The following is a 26,451-nucleotide window of genomic DNA, read 5'->3' on the forward strand; positions in this document are numbered from 1 at the left end:
TGCATTAACATTTATGTTAGGGTTGTGTTGATATGCGTAACATTTTCATGTTTAATTGTGGTTGTCTTTAGTTTTGGCATAAAAATTAGAATGTATGATCGACATTGATGTGAGCCTTAAAAGAGTTGAATGTACACCGTATACATAATAGGTAATGAGAAACTGGAAGCTGAGCAGCTTTAGTGAACTAACCTGTGGTATTTTCCCTGGGCCAAAACTACTTGTCCTGTAGGAAGAAAAAGTGTGTAGTTTACTTTGTGGAAAATCTATGTTTTGAATATCCAATTTTATTTCCTTGAATACAGGTGGTAAGAGAAGCAATCGTCATGGTGGCCATTCACGGCGCAATTCAAGATCGCATTCACGATCCTTGTCACCCAAGAGGAGGAGGTCACATTCTCCAAGGAGGAGGTATGAGCTTCTAACTGTTCAGAAAACTTTTTGAGTATGGTCTTGGTTATAAAATACTTTAGGCTTCAGGTACTCTTCTCTGTATTGAAAGATTATTCGGTGTCTCAGGTCAAGGGATAGAAGCCCCAGACATCGTCACTCCAAGTCAAAATCTAGATCTAGTCGATCACCTAAGCGCAGACTAAACCGATCAAGAAGCAGATCTCCAAGACACAGATCGCCTAACAAGAGGTATGTAAAAGTTTTATAAATTTAAATTTCCTGTATTAAGAGCTAATTACTATTTTTTTGGAGAGATTAGAGTGTATGATCTATTCTAATGGGATTTTAAAGTTTCAAGACTTACTTGCTTACTCTAGATTTATTTGCCAAAGTCCAGCAACAGTTGGTAAAATTATTTGGGTCCGTAATCTGTCTATTGATTTTATGAAAGGTATGGATTAGTTTCGTTATGTAATTGGTCAATTCATTTCACTCAGAAAACCACGGCACAGTCCTCCCAGACGTAGAGATGCTGCAGATGAGCAAAGACGTCATGCTGAAAAACGGCGGCTAGAGGATTTCCGTGATGCTGAAAGGCATTTAAGGATGAGGCACAAGGAGATGGAGGTTTGTTTTATACACTTTATTTAAAGAATTAATTTTTTCCTCTCTCTAATTCAGGGAACTCAATGTTTACATTATAGTTGTCCCTCCATGAATACAAACTCTTGGTCTTTACATATGGGATTAACTCAGTGAGCTGGAAATCTGGCCGTTAAACTTTTGTAACGAAGTTCTGGTAACAGTTACCGATGGTAGGGGTGGAAACACCGCCCACTAAGTCGGTATACATTCAGTTCTGCGCAGGTTTTTTTTTTTTTTCCCTCCCTGCCGCAGTCTGGTAGAGACGTGTTTATTTCTCTGTCCTGCTGTTTGTTTGACTGTCTCTTGTGTGTTTGATTATATTTTTTATAATATATTTTGTATTTTTTATTTACACTGTATATTGATATATTGAAACATTTCAACATGTTTTCTGTCTCACAAATGATATATTCACTTATTCTTGCTACAGAGCCATATTGACTTGTTTTAGCCTGTATAAGTTTTGGAGCCTTTCTCATGTATCATTTTACTTCATTTAACTGTGGAGAGGTGGAGGGATAGTTTCCAACTCTCGATGCCATTTGTTCTATTTTTGGACGTCTCTCAACCTCGTTTGAGAACTTCCCTCTTTGACATTCTTTTCGACCTTGTTCTGAAATGCCTTTTCATGAACAAACAATATTTTATTTACTTTTGACTATTGTACACAATTACTTAGAATGTTGTAGTGTATTAGTCTTTCAGATGTTATGCAACTGAGAGGATTGAGACAAGGCTGATTTTCGTGTTTCCAGGCAAGGTTTACGTATTCAGTCATTCGAGGATACTTCTTGCCTAAACCTAGCAAGTCTTCCCCCCCCCCCAACATGAAGGCTGATGTCGCAAGATCTTTGACAGTGCTCTCCAGGACCAATGGGAGATCCTGTCTTGTCTGTTGCCCCATATGTGTTGGAGGGGCTGAGTCGAAGGCTCTCTCCTTTCCCCTCTCTGAATGTCATCCTTGGCCTCCTGAGCAAGGGAGGATTTTTGCTAAGAGGAAACATTAGAGGAGGAAGAGGGCGCCATCTTGGAAGGGGTTTTCTCCTCCTTCGATGGCTGTTTCTCAGTCTCCTTCTGGTTCCTTCTTTTCCCAATCATCTTCCTCCAGTTGCTCCTTCTTCCTTGGAAGTTTTACCCCTTCCCACTCTTCCATAGCTTCGTCTTTGGAAGTTCTGGGTGAAGGGTCAGGAGATAATGCAGTATCTCTCTAGCTGCCCCTGCTCTCAGGGGGAGGGGGTTTCCACCCCTGTGAGGGATGAGGCATTACCATCTTGTTCTATTTCATGTCTGGAGTCTCAGAAGATGGCTGGCATCTGGACTGCTCAAGATCTTCCAGGAGTACTAACCTAGGGTGGCCTATTGTCCCATTTCCTGTCCTCTTGCTTTCTCGTGTCGTCTGCCTGGGCAGTTGCCAGCCCTGCTGCTCTCTTCTTGACTGTACCAGTGATGCCACATCAGCCTTTGGTGTACCCTGACCAGATCTTTTGAGGCAGGGCCATCAGTCTGTCCATTGCATTCAAGAAGAACCTGTCGGTTGAGTGCTATGATGGAATGTAATCATGCAGAGCACATTCATTTCCTTTTACCTTGGGATGTTGCCTATAGGTCCTTGGACTCCTTTTCCTTGGATCCTATGGTGGATGCTCAACAAGTCATGTAATTCATCCAGCTCTTGAGGGACAAGTTGCATCTTGCCTAAGGTGTGCGCCTGCAAGGAGAGGTGTGTGTGTGGGACTTGCCTCCTCCCTTTCTCCTGTCTTCCTTCCTCTTCCAGTAGGCAGAGGAACAGCGAGCCGTCACGTGCTGGACTGGTGTGCATGCAGGTGATCCAGATGACTGAGTATTCTATCTATAATCTAGCTCTGTTTGGATTAGTACATGCAAATCCTTCCATCTCTCTAGGAAGGGGAGAGAGCGTCTGACTATGAGCAATACAGTTCGTTATTCTTAGCTTTATAGTCTCCGACACTGTGGGTTCATCCAGACCTTTTCGAATCAAGGGTATTACATTCATTTAGTTCAAAATGCCCAGAAGTCTGACAATTGAACATTTCTCTTGTTCAAGAGATCAAAGGTATGGTCTCCTGCCTTTGCTCTTTCATGACCAGGAAGAGAATATCCAGGCGAGTTGAACTACCAGTCAGTTCAGAGATTTATTCGGAATCGTCCCTCCAGAAGTAAGTCTCCCATATGTAAAGACTGAGGGTTTATAATTGTGTGGGAACAAATGACAAATTTTTGAAGTAATTTGTATTTTTCCTAACATACAAACCTGTGGTCTTTACATTAAGGGCCCACCTCTTACCACCTCTTATTCTCATACATGGGCCAAAAGGTAAACTGCGTAGAACTGATTGTATACTGACTTGGTGGGCGGTGCTTCCGCCCCCACCATCAGTAACTGTTACAAGAACCTCCTTGCAAAGGTTTAACGGCCAGATTTCCAGCTCACTGAAAGTTAATCGCATATGTAAAGACCTCAGGTTTGTATGTTAGGAAAAATACAAATTACTTAAAAAAAATTTCAATTTAAATCTTAGGCACTAGTATGTTAACAGTATAAAATACTGTATGTATATTAGGATGGTGAGACAAAAGGTAGGTGTGCATTATTAATTGGTAGGAGAAAATTTCTCCATTACAATTTAGCAAATATCAAGGAGCATTATAGGTTGCGTAGCCTCTCGACCCATATAATTTGGACAGTGTCTCAACCCTTAATGGTTTGGTAGTATACACAGAAGAGCTGTGTGTACAAAGAATAGAGGGTTCATAAGGTTCAACTAAGAAATGATAATAGGCAGTGTCCTGTCTAATAGGATCCAAAACTAATGGGTTAATCAGCAGTCTTATCTTGTCTCCTGTTATTTGATGTCTTAACTACAGTATCAAGTATATGACCTTTGAAACAACCTAACTTTCATGAGCAATTTGTGCTGCATCTTACACTGTAGTTGTTACCACAGTCCGACTCCTTTAAACTGAAACCCTTGCGACCAGGCCACTGTTGGACCACGAAATCTGGGACTACCGAAATCGCCCCTAAAGAAACCCTTATCTAAACAGTGTTGCCAGTTCATTCCACATATATATTGATATGTTATCAAAAGTAGAAAAAAGCTTATGAGTAATCACTATCATTTGTTAGGTTTAGTTCCTTGCGAAAATTCTGGCATGCTCCATAAGCATCTCCCCAAAAATGCTTACACCTTTGCTACGTTGGAGCTTAAACCATTTTGTAAGTGCACTGTAGAATTCTGATCTCCTGGATCTTTCAATGTTTTCTGGCACTTCAAAAAAAAAAAAAAGACACGGGGTGTTAAGAATGATGGTAATTTTAATAAAACTTGTTTCATATAAGGAACTTACCAAATAATTACATAGCTATACTGTAGTTTCTAACTTATGCGACAGACTTAAAACTTGTTTCATATAAGGAACTTAGCAAGTAATTACATAGCTATGCTGTAGTTTCAAACTTGTGCAACAGCCTTTTATTTAAAAATCTTGTTTAGTGTAGGTGACAAGCATCGCCCACTACGGGAGTACTGGAAACGACTTAGCAGACAACCTCATTCTGTTTCTGCTGACTTACGAGTCAACATCACGGGTTTGCTGCAGTCCGTTTCACCAGTTTTTTTGGTTATTCTCGCTGGAATTCGGTGAAGTATTGTCGCTTATGTGATGTGTGTCCTTCAAACTTTTATTAGCTTTTGTCAACATTTTTGCCTTGGGTATGTCTTATTTGAGTGCATCTAGTTTTCGCTATTGCAGCGACAGTTGTAAAACTAGGCTAAGTCATCTTACGATTCACATACTATCTACAGTAAATGTAGAGGGCAGGTATTTACTAAGGAGAATACTTGTGATGAGTGCAAGGATTGGGATGAGAGAAAGTGGAAGGTTCTGGGTTCTTGAATATCACCTTAATAAGCTTGAAAGGAACAGGAAGAGAAAGGCAGCCGCTTGGGCCGAGAGTAGAGCTGCTATCCTAAATTCTACCCCTAGGCCTAAGTCAGATCTTAGTCCTGCTATACCTTCTTCCCCTATTCCTGCCCTTTCTCCTATCCCCATCCCTCTTACTATCAATCCACTTACTCCTGTGCCTGGCTCCCATGCTTCCGACCCAGATGCCATTGCCAAACTTGAATCCAGGTTCGATAATAAACCATAGTGAGGGAAATCGCTTCGGACCTCCAGAAGTCCATTCAAGTGCAGTCCTCCAAACACCCCAAGGATTCATCGTCTTTTGCATCTAACACGGTCTCTCCTCTTCAACAGCGTATCTTTGATGGAAGCAAGCATAGGTCACAACCCAGATCCTGCTTCAATGTCTGGTTCTCAGCCAGAGCCATCAAGTGGATCTCTTCCAAGGCCTTGCCTAAGAAATGAAGAAGTCCTTCGTGCCCCAGTAGGAGCCAGACGTCTCCAAATTTGGGAGAAGTGGAGTCACACGGGCAGAACAGTGGATCTTTGAGGTTCTGAAGGAGGGCTACTCCACCCCCTTCATGTAGAACCCTCCTTTGGTCACTTCTCCCATCGTCTTGGTAGCCTACTCAAAAGGCTCAGAGAAGCATTTGGCCCTTTTAAAGGAGGTATCTTCTCTCCTTCTAAAAAGAATCATAGAAGAAGTAGAGGACATCTGCATAGAGGACTCCTACAATCGTCTGTTTGTTGTCCCCAAATCATCAGGTGGTTGGATACCAGTCCTTGATGTAAGCGCTGTCAATTTCTTCATATGGAAGACAAAGTTCAAGATGGAGACGAACCAGTCAGTCTTGTCATCCATTCACTTGGGCGATTGGCTGATAATATTGGATATGCAGGACAAAGTCTATCAGTTTCAGGCTCTTTGCTTCGGCCTCTCCACGACACCTCAGGTGTTTACTCGAGTCATTTCCCCTTTCGCAAAATGGCTTCACATAATTGGCATCAACATCAGTCTTTACCTGGATGACGGGTTTCTTCAATTCCCTTCGAAGGGGAAGTGCACAAAGGCCTTGCATACCATTCTTCACCTTACTCATGAACTAGGCATACTCATGAACCTCCAAAAGTCCCAGTTACCCCCAACACAAGAGATCCTCTGTTTGGGGATGATTCTCAATTCTCAGACCTTTCGGGTTTTTCCATCCCCCAAGGGAATCGCCAACTGCCTCTAGATGATCCGCAGTTTTTTTGCCTGCTTGTCTTGTTCAGCCCATCAATGGATGAGCCTACTGGGGACTCTAGGGTCCATCGAGACATTCGTCAATCTGGGCAGACTCCATATGAGAGTCCTCCAATTCTACCTCAATGCCAGCTGGGACAGGAAAACCCAACCAGACTCCGTCGTGTTTCCCATAATTCAGGAAATCAATCTGGACCTCCAATGGTGGCTGTCCAAAGGAAGACTTTTGCAGGGAAAGTCTTCATCTTGTGAGCCCCAATCTAGACTTTTACTCAAATGCCTCAGACCTAGGTTGGGGAGCCCTTTTGGGGAATCTGGAAGTTTCCTGGACGTGGCACCCAGAAGAACGGAACCTTATCAACGTCGGGGAGTTAAAGGCAGTTCATCTAGGTCTTCAGTGCTTCTTGACCATGATCTATGACAAGACAGTGGTACAGTAGTCCATGCTGACAGTACCACCGCACTGACGTATATTCAGAAGCAAGGAGGCACTCATTCCTTTTCTCTCTGCCAAGCAGCAAAGGATCTTCTATGGGCAGACCAGAACCGATTGACACTGGTTACTTGATTTATTCAGGGGAAACTGAACGTTCTGGCAGACAAACTAAGCCATTGGAAGCAGGTCCTTCCCACCGAGTGGACCTTGGATTCCCCTGGTCCGTCTCGATGTTTCGAGATTATGGGGCAAACCAACTTTGGCCCTGTTTGCCACTTCAAGAAACCATCGACTTTCCCTCTTCTGCTCTCCAGCCCTGGATCCCTTGGCATGGGCGACAAGACACCATGCTCCAAAGCTGGTCCGGCCTGAATCTGTATGCCTTCCCACCCTTCAACACGGCAAGGGAAGTGCTGACCAAGTTCATCTCACACCACATCTCGATGACACTCATAGCCCCATTCTGGCCCATGAAGGAGTGGTTTCTGAGGCTACTTCCCCAAAAACCATGGCTACTCAGACCGCCTCACTTCAAGAGATACCATCAAAGGTTGTCTGCTCTTGTTCTGACAGGCTTCAGACTGTCAGGAAACTTCTTAGAGCGAAAGGCCGAAAGGTTTTTCAAGAGTAGCTGGAGAAGCCAGTGGAAGATGCAGATGCCAGTCTTCTTGCAATATCTACCAAGCAAAATGGGCAGTTTTTCTTAGATGGTATCTTCAGACGTAGCGTCTCATCTTCTGAGACATCTTTGACACAAATAGCGGATTTCCTCCTCTATCTGAGGACCTCTAGAAGTGTCCTCTTCCACCATTAAGGGGTATCAAGCTGTGCTTAGCTCACTTTTAAAGCATAGAGGTTTGGACCTGTCATGGAACCTGGATCTTAATGACCTCATCAAGTCATTTGACACTTCTAAGCATAAGAAAGCCGAATAAGTTTCCTGGAACCTAGATGTAGTGCTAAAGTGGCTCACAGGCTCATCTTTCAAACCCTCTGTTGGCACTCTTCCCTGTGGCTTTGGCTACTGACAACCGCCTAAATGAGCTACAGGCTATTGACAAGAGGGTAGGCTTCTCCCAAGGAGACGCAGGTGCTCTTTTACCCTAGGTTTCCTTGCTTGCTAAGAACGAGGACCCATCAAAGGCCTGGCCTCATTCCTTCCACCTTAAGGGTTCAACTGAAATCCTTGGCCCAGAGGAAGAAGAAAGGGTTCTTTGCCCCATTAGAGCCCTAAGATATTATCTGCACAGGACCAAGAAGAACAGAGGGCCATCCAGCAACCTCTGGTGTTCTGTCAAGAATCCTTCTAGGCTGCTTTCTGAGAACGCATAGTCTTTCTTTCTAAGGGATCTGATTTCCAAGGCGCATTCTCGAAATCAGGAGAACATATTGCCTTTCAGAGTGAAAGTGCATGAAGTCCAAGCAATCGCTACCTCTCTCACTTTCAGGAATAATATATCCCTTTCGTCCATTCTTCATTCAACCTTTTGGAGGTGCAAATCAATATACATGTCTCACTCCTTAAAGGAAGTTGAAACAGTGTTTGAGAATTGCAGTACCCTGGGGCCATTATCAGTAGTGGGGGAAGAAGCATAGGAAGCAGTCTTTCTCATCTCTGTCTCACCTTGATGTAGGGTGTTTGAGTTTTGGGAAGCCCCAGGGGTACTTTGTATCTGGAATACCCACCAGTCTAGTAAATGGATAGTGTTTTTTGTCAGTGTAGGTGACAGCTTTGTCTGGTAATTCGATATGTAGGTACTGCACCCAGATTAAGGGCATATATGTCTGTCTGTCAGCAATCAGGCCTATCCTCCGCTGCAAGAAACCACTTACGTAGAGGCGACCCACTGCCCAACCACCACGCCACCACAGGTTCAGATGATCACCAACCAGAGGCATTGTTTCAATGCTTAGCAATCATTTGTTTCAAAATCAGTACCATACCTTAATGTTTTGGAGTAGAATATGTCCGTAAACCCCACCCCTATCAATGTGGGATTCAGCTGTGTAATTACTTGGTGAGGTACTTATATGAAAATGATATTTTCATAAAATTAAGTTTTATATATACTTCCAAGTAATTACAGAATCAGAGCCCTCCCTCCTCCCCTCTCATGAACATAAGGCCACAAACAGAATGAGGTTGTCTGCTATGTCGTGTACAGTACTCCCGTAGTGGGCGGGGCTTGCCACCTACACTAAACTATCAGAGCGCTACCACGATTTTTAGATGAAAGGCTGCTGCGCGAGTTAGAAACTATGGCTATGTAATTACTTGGTAAGTATACATACATGAAACTTAGTTTTATTTTGAAAATATCATTTTTACATGCTGTATGCAATTATATTTCGTGCATTATTGTCGTACTATCGTATTATAATTTATGATAGGTGCAAGTGGGTTATAGACTCCTTTGGACTGTTTTATATGTAAATAAACATGTCTTGAAGCATTTTTGCTAAAAAAATGTTTAAGTTGGTTCCTGGACAATCACTGTTACGGCACTGTGAATGACAAATTGTATAAAAAAAAACTGTATAACTAATTCTGGATAGGTGCAAGTGAGTTATAGACTTTTGGACAGTTTTATGTGTAATAAACATATCTTGAAGTGTTATTGCTAAAAAAATGTCAAGATTGATTCATGGACGAATCGTAAAAAACGTAAAAAGTGTTGAAAGACTTGTATAAAAATACCTGTGTCACCTACTAAAATATCCCATTCTCTCTAGCATTACTGTTAGAGAAAATGGTTTATAATAATGTAGGGATAACTGGTTCAAGATGTCCTGATTGTCTCAATATTCTTGAAAGTCCAAAAATTTTTCTTTTTTGTTTACTGAAAACTTGATTTTTCAAAATTAAATGCTTACTGTAGATCTCCAAGAAGACTGAAACAAATTCAATAAAACTTTTACAGAGTGTAGTACTGTATAGCTACATCTTGGTTTTTGAAGTTAAGACAATAATTTTTTTTTTTTTTTTTTTTTTTTTTTCAAATTTTTAAAAATGTAATTTTTTCAATTAAAGAAAATAAACTTGGACATCAAATTTCTAAATTTCCTCGCGAAGGAATTTTCAGTATTAAATGTAGAATAGGTGGTAAAATATGAAGTAGATTCCTTCAATTGTAAGGTAGAAATGGTCATTTACTTTACAATGGGGCCCTATGGCTTGGCGCTCCCCTTGAAACCTGTTGCTCAGGTATGGCAGTTTTATTCAGGCCTATTTGTTTTCCGAAACAGAATGGTTTTATTGGCATTGAATACCTGCTCCAGTTAGTTTTTGCTCTTTTTAAAGTATACACACACATATATATATATATATAATAAAATTTCCTAGTGGATCTTGGCTTCCCCGGGATGACAGTAGGAAATCTGGGAATTCCGGAGGCTTCTGGGACTTCTGAAGGCTTCAAGACAGCTACAGATTCTGTAGCCTTTGGATTTCTTGCAAATTGTTGGTTATAATGAGATTTAGCCCTTCCGGGAGATGAAAGGCTCCAAAGATTTCTTCAGGGGAAATGGATCCGACAGGAGTTGAAGACAGCTTAACAGGATCCTGGAGTATTTAAGAATTTAAACAGACGTTATACAAAGGTATGCGAAATGATGAAGTAACGTCTGAAGAAAGAGGAGGCGATGTGTTTGAAAGCACTGGTCGCTTCAAGGTCCTGTGTTTTAAGCTCCTGCGTTGTTGTGGGTCAGTGCCTCTTGCCTCCGCTAAAAGGCAGCTGATGGTGTAGCCCAAAAGAAATTAAAATATCAGCAGCAAAACCGCTTGGCCCCACTATCTCGGCAAGCCTTCTTCAACGGCAACATTGTTATATTTTTGGGGGGCTGACTTGAGGCTGCTGAAGAATTCCAAGTGAAGTCCAGGAGATTCATAGAAGGTGAGGATCATCTTTTCGTTTGCTGCAGACAGATCATCCAAGTGAAGCTTTTTGTCAAGGGACATTCAAGCAATTAAGGGTCTTAGTATTCGTCTTTTATTCCCTGTGCTGATAATTTATTTTGGTACTTTAATGCTTGGCTTTAATTTTTCATTTTTCATTTTTCCTTACTCTTGTGTTAGGAATCTGATAATGACATTATTGAATGATAGTGAAACTTACACGAAAATGAGGTCAGATCCTATACAGACAGTGAACTCTCGTTTTAGTAAACAAATTAAATTAATTTTAAAGGGCTCTGACCATTTAATTAAACAGTTTACAACTCAGTGCTCCTCCCTACCATAGCTGTACGGTTTAGTCAAGACACACAAATCAATAACCCTATTAGACCAATCATTCATTACACCTTTGGTAGGGAACATTTCTAATACAAAAGTAAAAAATAATGCTGACTATAAACAAATTGAATAGTTTGAATTTGAATTTTGATTTTACTATGATCAGTTTTGATGTCTCTTTGAATTTTTGGAGGAAGAATTAGAAAGTTGTGGTATTCCTGTAACTGTAGCAAACCTCACTTATCTTTTGGGGTTTTCTATCAAAGATAGTAAATTTTGTTTTAATGAGGAGTTTTTGTATAAAAGTTCGGCATGGCTATCGGTAATCCCTTATCTCCTGTCCTTAGCAATATTTACATGGAATTTTTTGAGACAAAATTCTTACCAAGAATTTGCCCCAAAAAAGTTATATGGTTTAGGTATGTGGATGATATTTTCTGTATTTGTCCAGTTCACAAAAATCTCCAGGAATTTCTAAGCTAAATAATTTAGTCCCTGTTATAAGATTTACTGAAGAGGAAGAAAGAAATTGTAATTTGAATTTTCTAGATGTAACTGTCCATAGACATGATAGAAATTTCACCTTTTCAGTCTTTCGAAAATCAACTAACATTGCCTCTTTTGTTCATTATTATTCCAACCATCATCAGAATGTTGAGTTCTCTGTTTTCTGGGATGTTCTTAAGGGCTTTATGTATTAGTAGCCTGCAGTTCATTGATGCTGATATTAAAATTATTTATGATATTGATTTGAAACTTAAATTCCCAAGGACTTTTGTAGATGTAGCATGGAAAAAGAGACAGGAAAATATTTAACTAATAACAAACTTGAATTTAGTAAACACAATATAGTATTCTCAAATTACTGATGATGAAAGGTTTTTAGAAATTCCTAGAATTTTAAGGCTTTTCAACATAAATATTGTTTTCAGTAATTTTATTAGGAGCTTAGTAATAGAAAATTCTCCTAAAGATGTTTCTGGCTACATCTATGAAATTCCTTGTAAAAAGTGTGATGAAATGTATTTTGGACAAACTGGAATATCACTTTCATAACGAATAAAACAACACCAATATTCTGTGAGAACTGGCCAAACATCGAATGCATTATTCGTACATACGAGAGATTTAGATCATCCTATTAACTGGAGTGAAGCAAGACCTTTAGTCCTTTGTAATGACACAGTCAAAAGGAATATCATTGAATCTTGTTTTATCAAGTCAAACAATGGAAGTGTTCTAAATTTAAGTCTTTGTTTGTTTAAACTTGACGCTTTCATAATTAAAGAAGTTGTTGATAAATATAAACAACAAAATTAGTATTGTTTTATATAAGTTTCTGGATATTGAATGAGTAAGATTCCGTATCTCTTATGGTTAATTATATGGTTTTAGTTTGTGACCAAGTGATCCCAGATTATCCTGGATTAATTTTATTTATTACCCTTTGACAATTGACTATCTGGTATTCAGTTTTATACATGTTTTTGCATTTTGTATGGCTAAACTTCCATGTCCCTTGTGGTTAGGTTTAGGGTTTTAGTTTGTGACCACGTGATCCCGGATTATCCTAGATTATCTTTTTGTATATTACCTTTTGACAATTAACCATCTGGTATTCTTGTTCTTTTTGTTTACCTTGTAACCTTCGTTTCAACTGTCTTATTTGTGCCCCGACAATGTGTGAATAAGTTTGAAAACACTTGGAACTGAATATCTGCCTGTCATTTTCCTGTGGGATTCATTCATATACTGAAGTCACATGCATCTATTGTATAAGTGTGTGTACTTATACAGTATACATGTATATATGCATATATACACATAATTATATATACTTATATATATTTGTATGTATGTGTGTATATATACATACACACAGTGCCCCCGTTTTTATGCGTTTCACACTTTCATGTTTCATTTTGTTGCAGATTTTTGTGGAACACATTGTTCACTTACCCGTGGGGGAATTTTCACTAATTCAGGAGTTTTTGCATAGAACAATATTCACTAATTACTGTACAGTAATACCGCGATCTTACGAGTTAAATTATTTATAAAATATTATGGAGACAGAAAGAATAACATGAGAGAGAGAGAGAGAGAGAAGATATTCGTACAATAGATATCAAAAGATAGATTGGTCGGAAAGGGAGAGAGAGAGAAATTCTTTTCTAACTATATTTTTATGTCAACCATTTATTTCTTTTTTTTAAGGGTAATGTATTAAGCTAACTTTTCAATGAAACTAACTTTAATTTCATTTAAAAGTTAGCTTAATAATTTGGGAGCATGATTAGGGTAATATTTATTGTTTAAACTGTAGAAATAAGCATTTATTAGCATTTTTAGAGACTGCGCCAAACTTACGTGAAAATTTGCCGTGCTCGAGGGGTTTGGAACCTAATCTCACGGGACTTTGGGATATGGCTGTATTTTCATTTTATTTTCATGACTAAATATATTTTTATGATAAATGATTTACTAATTTTTAAATGTTAATATTTATAATATAACACAGCAAAATATCTAAAAAGTGTATAATACAAATTAAATCTGTAGTACAAATAGTAAACTTGTTAAACTTAATCCGGGGCCCGCCCTGGAATGACAGGTAGGCCGCAGAATGAGCTTAACAAGGTTACGATCTCTCTCTCTCTCTCTCTCTCTCTCTCTCTCTCTCTCTCTCTCTCTCTCTCTCTCTCTCTCTCTCTCTCTCTCTCTCTCAACAGAGCAAAATGTATATGAAATGTTTACAGCAGTACAAATTAATTTAATACAAATCGTAAACTTGTTAAGCTCATTCCAGGCCCCAGCCCAGAATAATAGGCGGGCCACAGAATGTGCTTAACAAGGTCAGGATCTCTCTCTCTCTCTCTCTCTCTCTCTCTCTCTCTCTCTCTCTCTCTCTCTCTCTCTCTCTCTCTCTCTCTCTCTCTCTCTCTCTCTAATGGTAATGTAAGAAGTATATGAAATTATATTGTGCTGTTGACCGTTTTCAGGATGATAGAGCACACTGTACAGTATCTGAATTATTCGCTAATTATTTTATTTTATTTTCCAGTCTGCTTTTATTGAAATGCAAAAAGTTGTACAGTAATTATGCATGGAAAATATGAAAAAATGAATGACAAAGTAACATCATGTTTATCTGCAAAATATACTGTACAAAAATAAACATGCATAAAAAATCAATCTTTCTCTTATCTCACAGAGAGAGAGAGAGAGAGAGAGAGAGTGAGAGAAACTTGAGTGTTAATACTTCCGATCACAGTAACTTGCTGGGGACAAGACTTCACAATGGCTGGGAGGAGAGAAAGAATCTTGAGTGTTACGTACGTGTGAAATTCGGCTTTTAAATATTTTTACGGCGATTAGAGATGAAATATCAACGAACGGTGATAAAATATTCCCTTGTGTGCTGTTATAATGTGTGTGATAATCATAGTCAACTAAACTTGCAATGAAATACGGTACAATAAATCAGACAAAAAAAAATATGGCAACACTATCTCCATCAATCTGTCGTGGACTTTCTGGAGTTGTTTATTTTTGTGTTTGTGTTTACGTATGAAATTCGGATTTTTAATATTTTTGTGGTGATTAGGTCAGTACAATATAAATGGATTCTGTAAGTGAAATAATGTGTTGTAGATATTTTGAATTGTTTTCTCAGTAGATATTTTACATTGTTTTCTCATTAACTCTCGCTTACGGGCATTCATATAGTGCTACCTGGTATGCGACTTACACCGTGTAGGGAAAAGTGGGGCTGGTGCAGAAAAGTTTCTTTGTAAAAATTAATATGTCCAAACTATAACTAATATAGGCTTCTGGTTTGTTTTATGATGTAGGCAAATGATTAAAAATTGCTAATTTTTTACAGAGTGCAATTTTCAGATTTTCCAACCTACTTATGTTGACGTTTCGTATCGTACCTAAGGAAGAAATAAAGATAGAAAAACAATAAAGGTGGCATTAGAAAGGTGAATAAATTTCTTATAAAACGCACAAAAGAAAGATGTATGTATTGTTAGAATAAAATTGAGCATTTGTCGTTAGATTACGGACAATTTTTTTTTTTTCCAAGAAAATATACGGCAACGATTATTATATAGAAACTGATATTTTTACATTTTGCTGTTCATCATGATAAAGTACAAAGAATGGCTGTTCGACTGATATATAATACATGCACATTGAAGTTACTTACAGATGCACAAACATGCGTTCAAAAAATTATCTACGCGTGCATAAATTCCGGCCGAACTATGCCATTCAACACTTATGTATATATAGGCTGAAATTTTTTGTAGTTACTCGGTAATAAATAATGCTAATAAAAAGTTGAAACTGTGATGGAAAGCTGAATAAATTTCCGATAAATAATTCAGCAATTGAAGCTCAAAGACGTAAATTGTTTTTTCATGTAAATTCAATTGTTCGCTAAAGATTTTTATATAGAAACGTTGATATTTTTACATTTTGCTGTTCAGCACGATAAAGTACAAAGAATGGCGGTTCGAATTATATATAATACATGCACATTGAAGTTATTTACAAACAGGCATACAAAAAATTATTCACACTCTCTCAAACCCTAGGCCGAACTATGCGGCTCGACTGGGTTCTCAAGTGCTCATATTTACGCTTAAATTTTTCTTAATTACTAGATAGTGAATAATGCTAAGAAAAAAGTGAAAATTACAATGGAAAGCTGAATAAATTTTCTATAAATAACCCACGAAAAAGCAATAAGTGTTCTCAGAAAAAATTGAGCAATTGAAGCTGAAAGACGGAAACGTTGATAGACAGAAATGTATGTAAAAAAACACTTGAAATATGAATCAAAATACTCAGCAATCACTTGCAAACAATTTTATAACAATAACAAAAGTGAAAGCACTTCACAAACGCAGATAAATGACGTCAAAGCAAAAAATGTGAGAGCACTAAAAAGACTGCTGAACTCGGTCAAAACAGGAGGTGAAGTGCTTGAGGTGGGGGAGGACTGCGGCACATGCGCGATAGCTATTGGTTTCCTGTTTACGTATTCTTGTAGGTCCAAGATCTGCCCATGCACTGGCGCAGTCTTTGTTTTCTTCGGATGCCTTCCCCCCCCGAAAATAACTCGCGGAAATTGCGTCGTTGGAGCACTTATGGCAAGAAATTTATTGACGCGGTTTCGTGTCATCGGTTCATCAGAGGGTGAAAGGATATGTATACTTGGAGAGGAAAGAGAGAGGCGCAAGAATTTTTCAATAAATTTATGGGAAATGGTGAGGACTAACCACAAAATGACGTAAACCAAGAACTTACTGTAGTAAATCATTTATTTGCTTATCGTAAATATATTTGGACATAATCATGAAAATACTAACATAACGTAACAAACCAAGCATTCTGTTTAGGGGGTATGTGTCCTGTCGTTCTAAACTTCCCCATGTATTTTAGATATGCTCTATACAGTAGTACTATCCTAAAATACGTACCTGTACAGTAAATATTTCAAAATCATCTTCCAATATAGGAAAATATGAATATATGTAAAATGTATGCCCAGTGCATTACAGTATGTGCAGAACGATGCGCAAAGTTACATAGGCCAAAGAAAATGTGTCTGAATGATAGGGGATACGTAGAGTAACAGGTGTAGGCTGGTTCTTAATTTTGCAATCTGACTTTGAAATGATATCAGGGTGTTCTGGGATGATAGTTTGAGGTACAGTAAACCCCTGGTATTTGCGGGGTGATGCATACCACACACACACCCGCAAATAGCTAAAATCCACGAATACGTAAAACCCCTTTAAGAACACTTACAACAAATGCCCATTTTGATTGTTCTAACCAAAAATTTTTATTGTTCAAACCAAAAAAAAAAAAAAAAAACTCTAAAAATACTCATACCTGAGTATTTTAGTAGTTTTATCACAAAAAGTGCATTTAATCATGAAAATGATGAAAATATAGTAATTAGTGAGTATTTCTCATTGAAAAATACCACGAATGGGCGAATTTTTCGCGAATAATGTGCATGATGCTCTGTAGGGAAATCCGCAAATTGTGAGAATGCGAGTACGGGGTGGGGGGGGGGTTTCAGTATATTTTTGTTTGAACTGTCAAGTTTGGCGATGAACTGTTAAAATAGGCAGTTAAAAGCTTTTTAGGGGTGTATAAGCCTACTTCAGAGTAACAGTAGTAGGAGAGTACTGTAATGTAACGTTACTTAGGGTGTTTTGGGAAGATGGTTTGGGGTGTATTTTGTTTGAAATATTAAATTGTTTTAGTGTGATATTTTAAGGTATATTTTATTTGAAATATCAACTTATGTGGTGAAATGTTAAAATAGGCAGTTATAAACATTTTTAGAGGGGATTTTTGCATGGTAGGTTCTGGAACCTATCCCCACATAAAAATGGGGAGCAGTGTGTGTGTGTGTATATGTATATATATATATATGTGTGTGTGTGTTTGTATATATGTGCACACACATACACACACATGCATACAGGCAGTCCCCGGTTAAAGGGGGGGGTTCTGTTCCGACGACGTGGCGATATGCGAAAATCTGCGATTTTTGGAGCTTATCGTCTCCGATAAGTGCTGAAAATTGCCAATTTTCGGTTATCGGTGCCTCTGTTAGGTATGTATCAGCGCCGATAAACGGAAATTGACGCATGTCTGTGCCGAAAATCACTGATTTTTGTCGCTAGACAAGCCCTGAAAAACTGGATTGCCGATAACCAAGCCCGCTGATAGCAAGGGACTACCTGTGTGTGTGTATCTATCTATATATTTTATATATATATACACTTTTTTCTTATAATGCCTCCAATATTTTTCACTGAAGCTTTGGTTTAGAATACTTCACTCAGTTCTGTTGACCAGATTTAGTAATATTGTATCCCACTGTGCATTTTTTATCCAGTATAGTTTAACTGCTTGAAAGAAGAGTGATCTTGCTGAGTTTTATTCTCAGTTTTATGAGGAAGATGTTTCTTCTAAAATTCTCTTGACCCTTACTGGACGGGCATGATCATATGGGGAATTATAATAGGCTAACTCTTATGAGTACTAATATTGCGCACCATACTGGTTGGAGGAATTTAGCAGAAAAAATTTTCATATCACTTCAGTGGGCCATAAATGATTTATGGCAACTTTAGTAGCTCAGTACAGGAGACAGGTGGATCAGTGTGCCTTTGTGCCTTGAGATTTCATGGAGGGATGTACTGCCTCTCCCTAGCCCCAGGACTTCTTTTTATTTATTTTCTCATAGATATACCCCAGGGATTGCTATTGGTTTTAGTTCTTATCTGGTACAGCACCTCCCCATCTGGGCAAATCTTTGAATATTATACAGTAAATATACTCGGTGCGAGTTACTGACTAGTTATCTGTTATGGTATTGTGGGAGCTGTAATTATAATTTTACAAAATAAAATAAAATAATGAGAAAAATTGTGTATAACTTGGTAAAATTAGCATATTTTTACAAGTGTCTTGGAAAAGAGGCCCGCACAGGCTTGTAAATATTCACTTTCAACTCCCCGTGGAAGGTACAGAAAAACTGTTAGAATTTTTTTCTTACACTTGTGCAATTGCATATCTTCCTCTTTCCATTGATGTGTATTTTCTTTAATTGGCCAACCTTAAAGTTTGGCCAGACTGGAGGTCTGTTTAATATATATTTAACTCATCTGAAAAGTGTTAATTTATACACATTAAAGTCACTGTGTTTGCTGTTTTGGCTTTGAATTTAAAAGGTTCTTATTCTTTATCCAGCAAAAAATTCTTGAAAATAAAGAAAGGGAAAGAGCTTTTGCCCTTTACAGCTGGTTAGTTTTTCTTTTCTCTGGATCATCTGTGGAATGGGAATGTGAGGTTGCTTGTTTGTAAAATAAGCTATATTTTACTAATCATGGGAATTCATTAGCAGTAGCTGTTGAGAGTTAGTGTATTTATGGGAAAAACCAGTTGTTTTAAGTGCATATAAGTCTTCTGTTCATTTTATATGACCCTAATGTTGACATTGATTATTGCAGGAAGAACTCGAAAGAGTTCCAGAGTCTCATCCTCAATATGGTGAAGAGTGGAGGCAGTTTTGGGAAAATCGATATCATGAGCTGGAGGCACAAGGATTGGATCCTTCCAGGCATGATTTTAAGAGTGAGTGGGCTCCCTTTTGGCATAAGAGGATGAAAGAGTTGCATTTTATCTCCTTCAGTGAAAAAAGGAAAGCTCTTCTTGAAAAGTTCAGTATTAAGGACCCGGATCCTCTTACCGATAATGACTCAATACCTTTGAATGGAGGTAGCAGAGACAAGGTGAGCCGCATTGATAGATCCCCTAGTCCATGGGAAGGGGATAGTAATAGTAGAAGTGCAAAGAATCCTTCACCCCCACCTACAAATACCATTGGCTTACAAGGATCAGAATTATTGGGGTTGAATAGTAATGAACTTAGAGATTTGCCAAAGTATGAGGAAGAATATTCTGTTATAGGAACCTTGAAGCTTTTGAAAGAATTGGAGGACCAACTTGGGTCATTTGGACCAGCTGTGTCAACCCTCCTTTCAAAAGCTGTTGCCTCAAAGGAAAATGGAGGTGATCCTTTAGACCTTTTTAAAGATCTTGACAATTCTGTTTTGGTACGGTATGCAAAGGAGAAATTAGCATCACAAATTTCTGCTGGAATATTAGGAACACAGCAACTTTTAAAAACTGAAATGGCAATTGAGAGAGCTATGTGGCTTCAGATACAAGGGGAAAAATTGACTGGCCGGGATAAATATTTAGGTTTAGATATAAATAATATTGCTAAAGCAACACTTGGCATGGACACTGTTCAGATAGCCCAGTATATAGCACATCATTTGCTGCAAGTTGGAAAGTCTAATGCAAGTGAAGAAGACCTACAGAATATTCTCATTGCTGTGTCAGCAAGCCATACAAAAATGTTGGCTGATCAGTTACAGTTAAGTCAAAGTTCAACAGAGACTGAAAAAACAGTTAAAGAAACTAGTCAACCTCAGGCTGCTAATGTTGATGTACCACCTGTAGTGTCAACACCTACTGCAAACTCCCTAACTACCCCTGCTACCCAGACACCAAGAACAGAAGTGTTAACTGCCCCTACTACCCAGCCACCAAGAACAGCCGTGTTAACTACCCCTGCTACCCAGCCACCAAGAACAGCTGTGTTAACTGCCCCTACTACCCAGCCACCAAGAACAGCCGTGTTAACTGCCCCTGCTACCCAGCCACCAAGAACAGCATTGTTCCCCTCAGGTGTCCCAAGCAGTAGTGCTCCAAGTTCTGCTTCATCATCCATGCCACCTACTGCCACAAAAAATTCAAGCCAGGTTACTAAGCCAGCTGGACTCAGTTTATTACAAGCAGCGTATGAGGATGACGGACCTAAAGATATGAATAAGTTGTCCCTTGATGATTTGCAGGCATTACTAGGAAATTTCAGATCTCTAAATAGAGAAGAGCAGCAGGCCCTCACCTCTTATCTGAAGAAGTTGGAAGCAACAGACAGCAAGAAAGTAACCCAACTTCGGGAGCGTATGCAAAAGTGTGCGCGCAATACACCCAAGCCTTCTCCTGCACCTTCAAATTCAGCCTCCTCCAACCCATCCCCAGCACCAAGTGTTGAAGGAAAGTCGGATTCAATGTTTTCTCAACCTTCAGCTGTACCCCCTCAGTATGTTCCTCCAGCACCTGTTGCTCCAACTAGTATTGCTCCTGTAACTTTACTTCCACAACATGGGCAAAAAGAAAACCCAAGTCTTGTTTCAAGAACATTCCATCCTGGAAGTGGCATGGAGCGCTCTTCTCCTAATGATCCTTATCTTAGGAGTAACCCTTCATCCCAAGAAAACTTTACAAGAAGTTATCCTAAACCAGATATCAGTATAGATCAGCAGGAAAGAGGTCGTAATACTAATGAAAGAGGAATGCCCAATGAAAGAGGAATGCCCAATGAAAGAGGAATGCCAAATGAAAGAGGAATGCCAAATGAAAGAGGAATGCCCAATGAAAGAGGAATGCCTTCCAACAGTGAGAACATGGTAGTGCCATCTGGTATAGGTGAACTTCTTCAAGACTACCGTAATAAAACCACTTCACCAGCATTACGGCCAGGTGAAGAAAATGCCACTAGAGATCTGTCTAGAAATCCAAATGTGCCACCAGGTCCACCAAGATATGGAAATCCTGAATATCCCTCCAGGAACTCTTTTGGTAATATGGACAGATCATTGACTGGAAATTTTGGTAGAGACCCTGAAATGAGAGGTTCCTTTGATGATATGGAAAGAAACGTAAGAGAACCTTTTGACAATAGATCTTTTAATGATACAAGAGATAGTGATTATAGAGGAATACCAGATCGTTTTGAGCAAGACAGAAGAGGGCCATTATTTGGCAGACAGGGGATGAGGTTTGAGGGGGAAACTGGTATGCAGGCTCCCTCAGGGAACAGGGAAACTGACATCCCAAGGAATCAAATGATGGAAAGAGATGGCCTTGGATTTCGGGGCCCAGAAGGTCCTCCACAAGGTTTTCCAAATTCCAGGATTAGAGATATTCCTGACAGGATGTATGATGACAAGAGACCCATGCCACCTCATAGGGAAACTGGACCTGGAGATTATCCTTCAAGAGATTTTGATCCTGGAATGCGTGATATGAGAGGGCCAATGATGCATGGGGATCTTCCAAATCGTATGGATATGGGTATGAATAACCCCTTTGCAAGAGGGTCTAATCAACAAGCACCCTTGGGCCATGGTCCTCCACTGTCTCGTATGGGTGATAATAGATTTGATAGGCCATCTTTCTTAGGACAAGAAGAATTTCATACAAACACTTTTAGAAGTGGACCACCACTGGGCTCTCAAAATAGAGGTCCTCCTCAGTTACCATCTAGAGGCTATATGGACAACAGACCTCCTTATCAGGATCGGTGGTAGTCCAGTAATATGTATAAATATTTTATACGTGAAAAAATCGTGGAAAGTTCGTGTACAGTGCAAGTCTACTGTGTTAAATTGAAGACTTTGTTAATATTGTATAGATGTTTAATGAGAAAATTTATTTGTTCAGTTTTCTACTCATTGTACTATAGTGAGTATTTGCCATTTTGAAAAGAAGACATTGTTATATCTGCAAAGGTGTCTATAATTATTTTTTCTAGCTTGATTTATGACATTTCCAGAAAATATTGAAACCAAAATTAGATTTTATATTTGCAGTACAGTATAAAGAAGTGCGAATCAAATTTTGAAGACTTTTCGCACATTGGGATGTATTGTATTACTGCAATTTATGTATATATAGAACTTTCTTTCCCATTCAAAAGGGCATTGTAAATTTCTTCTGATTTTGTGTTAGTCCTATTTTTAATAAAATTTATAAAGATGCTAATTTCTTTCGTGATAGCCTCTTACGTAATGGTACTGCATTTGATTTTCCAGAATTGATGCAATCAAAAAGTAAGTAACTTTTTCTGTTTAAAATTGAACGTTATTTTTCAGAGGTTCTGTATTTTAGACATTTCAAGACTATTTTAATTTAAAATGTCATCTTTTGACTTTTCTACTTTCATTTAATATTTGCAGCAGGGTGAGGTAGACACTGTAGAAGGAAATTAATAAGTAAAGTTCTGTGCTGGGTTTCATTCTGAAGGGCTGAAGTGCACTTTTTTTTAAATAGTTGATAGATTGGTTGAAGAAATGATGCATGGGCAAAATTAGCACAGAATACTTAGAAGGGAAGTTAAGTTTATTCATGGTTTGACAAGATGGGAATGGAAGAATTCCTTTTGCAAGCTCCATGTTCAATGAGTTCTTGTACTTTTGGTGTTAAACTGCTTTGGCTTGTAAAATGGAGTTCAATACTATATCAATGCTCTTGCATGGTGATGTTCTCTAATCTTTGTCTGCACTTGGCACACACTACATGAAGGAAGCATGGATGGTTTTCTTCTGTCTTCACTTAATTCACACTTAATGAAATCACTGTATCAGTTGTATCAGTTGCCGTTAATGTCAGGTGGCTGAACATTTCTCATGATTTAATTTTCAAAATGAGTACAACTCGTATGTAATGAGCATAAAAGAACTGACTTGTATTGCAGCCTTCAGCAAAAATAAAATCTGTACACAGTATGAAAGGAGACTGAAGAAAATAGATCATTAGAAGTGAATGATAGCTGTGTATACTGTTTATATATATTATATGTCATACTTAACACGGTGGCAGAAAACTTGCTTAGTGCTGTGAAGCAGTATTCCAGCCTTGCCCAACAAACATGCATCAATGAAAATGCTGGAAAGCCTATTCATAGCTATAAAGTAAGGGTAATGAAAAATGTATGGCACTGGCAGTGTAACAAATGCCACCTAACCAAAATGAAAGCTGATGGTCTGCAAAGTGAGTAGCTTCTTGATCCATAGAAGACCAAAGAGACAATCTTGAGAAGCCAGGTTTCCCAAAGCCCAAGACTCGGTTCATAAGAAATATTTACAGTTGTCCAAAAAACTGCCGCAGACATTACAGAGCCTAGTCCACACACAACTATTTTGCAGAATTCTTAAAAGACTGATAAAACAATATGGAAGATATTCGAAGAACAGTGAAAATCTCATAGCATGAGGTAAAATGCAACAGAAAATAAAATGTTGGTAAATGTGATTTTTGAGAAAGAAATAAACATTAACAGCACTGAGAATGCAACAGAAATAAACATTAACAGCACTGAGAATGCAACTCCTGTATTATGTGATGAACAATTGTAGTAACGCGATTTTAAATATTGTGCGTTTACAAACAGACCATCAGTAACAACAGAAAATGTATTACAATTACTTTATGCATTTAAGAAGTAATATCCCCTTGATGGGTTGCGGGGAAGCTAACAATATTGGCAAGCTCAGACACAAGAAAGAGCATAATGAAAATAGTTAATCATGTTCACTATGGAGTTAAAATTCTATGAAAGTCCGAATAAAACTTTTCAGAACGTAGATCAAACCAGAGAAATCAATTAAATTCACTTGAAAATGGATGTATGTATTATAATTTGAGAAAAAATGACTGAGTTTAGCAATTAAGAGAAATAAAAAATACGACCCTTCCAAGGCTGGCCGGATTGTTCAAATATGGCTCTTTTTGTTATGCCTGCAAATACGGGAAATGTTGCAGTACACGTCTTAACATCTAATAGTATTGAGTATACCATACACTTATACTCTGAAAGATTCCCACCCTGCAAGATTATAAAAAACTTTACTTATTACCTAAGCCTAGACTACATAGATTGGATGAGTTTGTCAGTAAGGGAATACAGAACTTAGAATAACAATGGTTTCCTTGTAGATAGTTAATTGGCTCTAGGTAATGTGGCTTCAATACCACCAGCCATCAAGGAGCAGAGGGCATGAAAATTAATCAGTTTCTGTTAAGTGGAAAAACTGATCAAAATGAGTGGGGAGGAAGTTTATGGTAAAGATACAAAGGAACAGGAAAGATAATGATTGTGTTAGAGTATACAAATTTGCTGAGAGATTGAACTTGTCATACTGATCCTAGATGCAATGTCAGATGTGATAAAAAGGACAAGGAAGATTGAAATGGTTTTGAGAAGGGAGCAGTGCTTGTATCCTTAGAATACTTTCTGTAAACAGGAGAGATGCAAAGGACAGCGAGAAATCCTGAAAAGGTAACAGATGAACTACTGGGCCAGTCAATAGTAGGTGGAGACTGGAATGGCTATGTGGGAACAGAGTTGCTTTTGAGAAAGTGATGGGCACATATAGCTTTAGAGGGAAAAGTAATTTTGGATATCTACCAGAGCTGAGGATTGAAGTTGTTAAATACAGTTTAGGAGCCCCAAAGGGAACACTGTAACCTGTGTGAATGGTGAAGCTGAAACCGAATTGCTTTATAAATACAGATTGGTCATGGAAAAGGATTGCCATGTACACTGATTCAATGGTAAGGGACAGTAAATGAAGAAAGTCAGGCTGAAGATCTAAAAGCACCATTATCACAAAAGAGATTTTTGACAAAATTATCATATGCAGTACGCAGTATATGTAATATCACAATTGTGATGTTCTTAAGATCACCATTCTTGTCAGACAAGAAGATGGTAGTATCACCACCCATTCCCTTATGATCCTTGGGTTTATAATCAGTACGTAAGTATGAAACTTACTCCAACCACCCTTAATCATGCAGTGTGCCTTACTCCCTTTTAGAAGGGAGGATGAGATGCTGAAGGTTTCTGGGTGTTTTGTAAGCCTAATGGTACAGGAATACATATTTGGTAACTGATATGTCAGGAACCAAGTTTTTAAGAGCTTATAGCTTTGTAAAAGGATACTGTATTCCAAATTGTGGAGTTCAAAACAAGGTATTGTATTGTATCAGGTAAATCTCTCAGAACTGGAAAAGCGGAAGGCTTCCCTCTGACATGAAATGTATTAGCTAAAATCTCTTGAAGCTACATCTCTGGAAAGAACTGAGTCTTGAGTGAGGATGAGAATAGTGAAGTTAACAACCTCTTCTTGTGCTGTTAAATGATTTTTCATGATTTGAATGAGCAAGCACAAGTATGATGATCTATGTAAAAATTAAAAAGAAAGGAAGTGAACAAAAAATTCTGTCTTGGGAGAGTTACTGCACCATTTGTTCTTGGAAATTTGCCTTTTGAGGCAATGCCTTCCATAGGTAAAGCAGAATACAGTATCTGTCCTGGGCAGAAAAGTTTTTTCTGTCTGTTGATGGTGACAGAAGACATGGAAGGAATAGTGAAGCTTTTTGTGAAAATGGTTGTTTTTGCCAGTCTCTGACCTTTGTGTAAGGTCAGGAACAAATGCCTCGGTGATCATTTCTAGCAAATAGTTTTTTAACCTGAGGGATTGCTGATCTGGTTTTGAGAGCTGAACTTGTAAGAAGGTAGCAAGAAATGAATAGCCAAGTTGAGTGGAACGACACTTCATCAAGCAGTGGATTAGTTCTACTTGGTGTGATGAAGGCTTCATGTTTTGGTTCTACAAGATCTTTACTTTCCTAGATAGTGTCAGGCATGAAGATGAAGAATGTTTGGGTCTTACAGAAAGCAATAAGCGTGGCTGCTTGAAAAATTTATAGATGGGAGACTTCAGGAACTGGCTGTTACCAAAAACAGTGAGCCCAAAAGTCATTCTTGCTAGGATGAGAAGAAACACTAGCATAATCATACTCAAGCCCTTCAAAAAGTTTGCTACAGCATGTGTGAGGTTCAAGAAATGTCAGAAGTGAAAGTCTGATCCATTACTATTCTTGACAAGTGTTTGTAATACAGAAAGCGGACGGAAAGGTAGCGGCAACCCCCAGCTGTGTCCATACAGAGGTTGTGTTTGTTAACAGGCATAAAAAGACATATAATGCAGTACAGGACGTGTAAAAGGCAGGTATATATATCGGCGGACAGGCCGTACAGTGATGCATACAATGAGGTACATAAAGAATCTGAAATATCAACGAGTAACATATATGACGTGGTTAATGTACGTA

General features: G+C 38.5%; 1 protein-coding gene across 1 annotated transcript in view; it reads left to right on the forward strand.

Annotated features, from left to right (window-relative positions):
* Window positions 1-22,310, forward strand: part of LOC136832631 (uncharacterized) — a 95,847-nt gene extending 73,537 nt beyond the window's left edge. Inside the window, 4 exon segments of the mRNA XM_067093886.1 lie at window positions 306-411; window positions 520-642; window positions 891-1,020; window positions 18,927-22,310. Coding sequence (XP_066949987.1) covers window positions 306-411; window positions 520-642; window positions 891-1,020; window positions 18,927-21,860 — 3,293 coding nt within the window. The 3' untranslated portion in view covers window positions 21,861-22,310.
* The last annotated feature ends 4,141 nt before the right edge of the window (window positions 22,311-26,451 follow it).

The sequence above is a fragment of the Macrobrachium rosenbergii genome, chromosome 50, assembly GCF_040412425.1.
Source record: "Macrobrachium rosenbergii isolate ZJJX-2024 chromosome 50, ASM4041242v1, whole genome shotgun sequence".
Lineage (NCBI taxonomy): Eukaryota > Metazoa > Arthropoda > Malacostraca > Decapoda > Palaemonidae > Macrobrachium > Macrobrachium rosenbergii.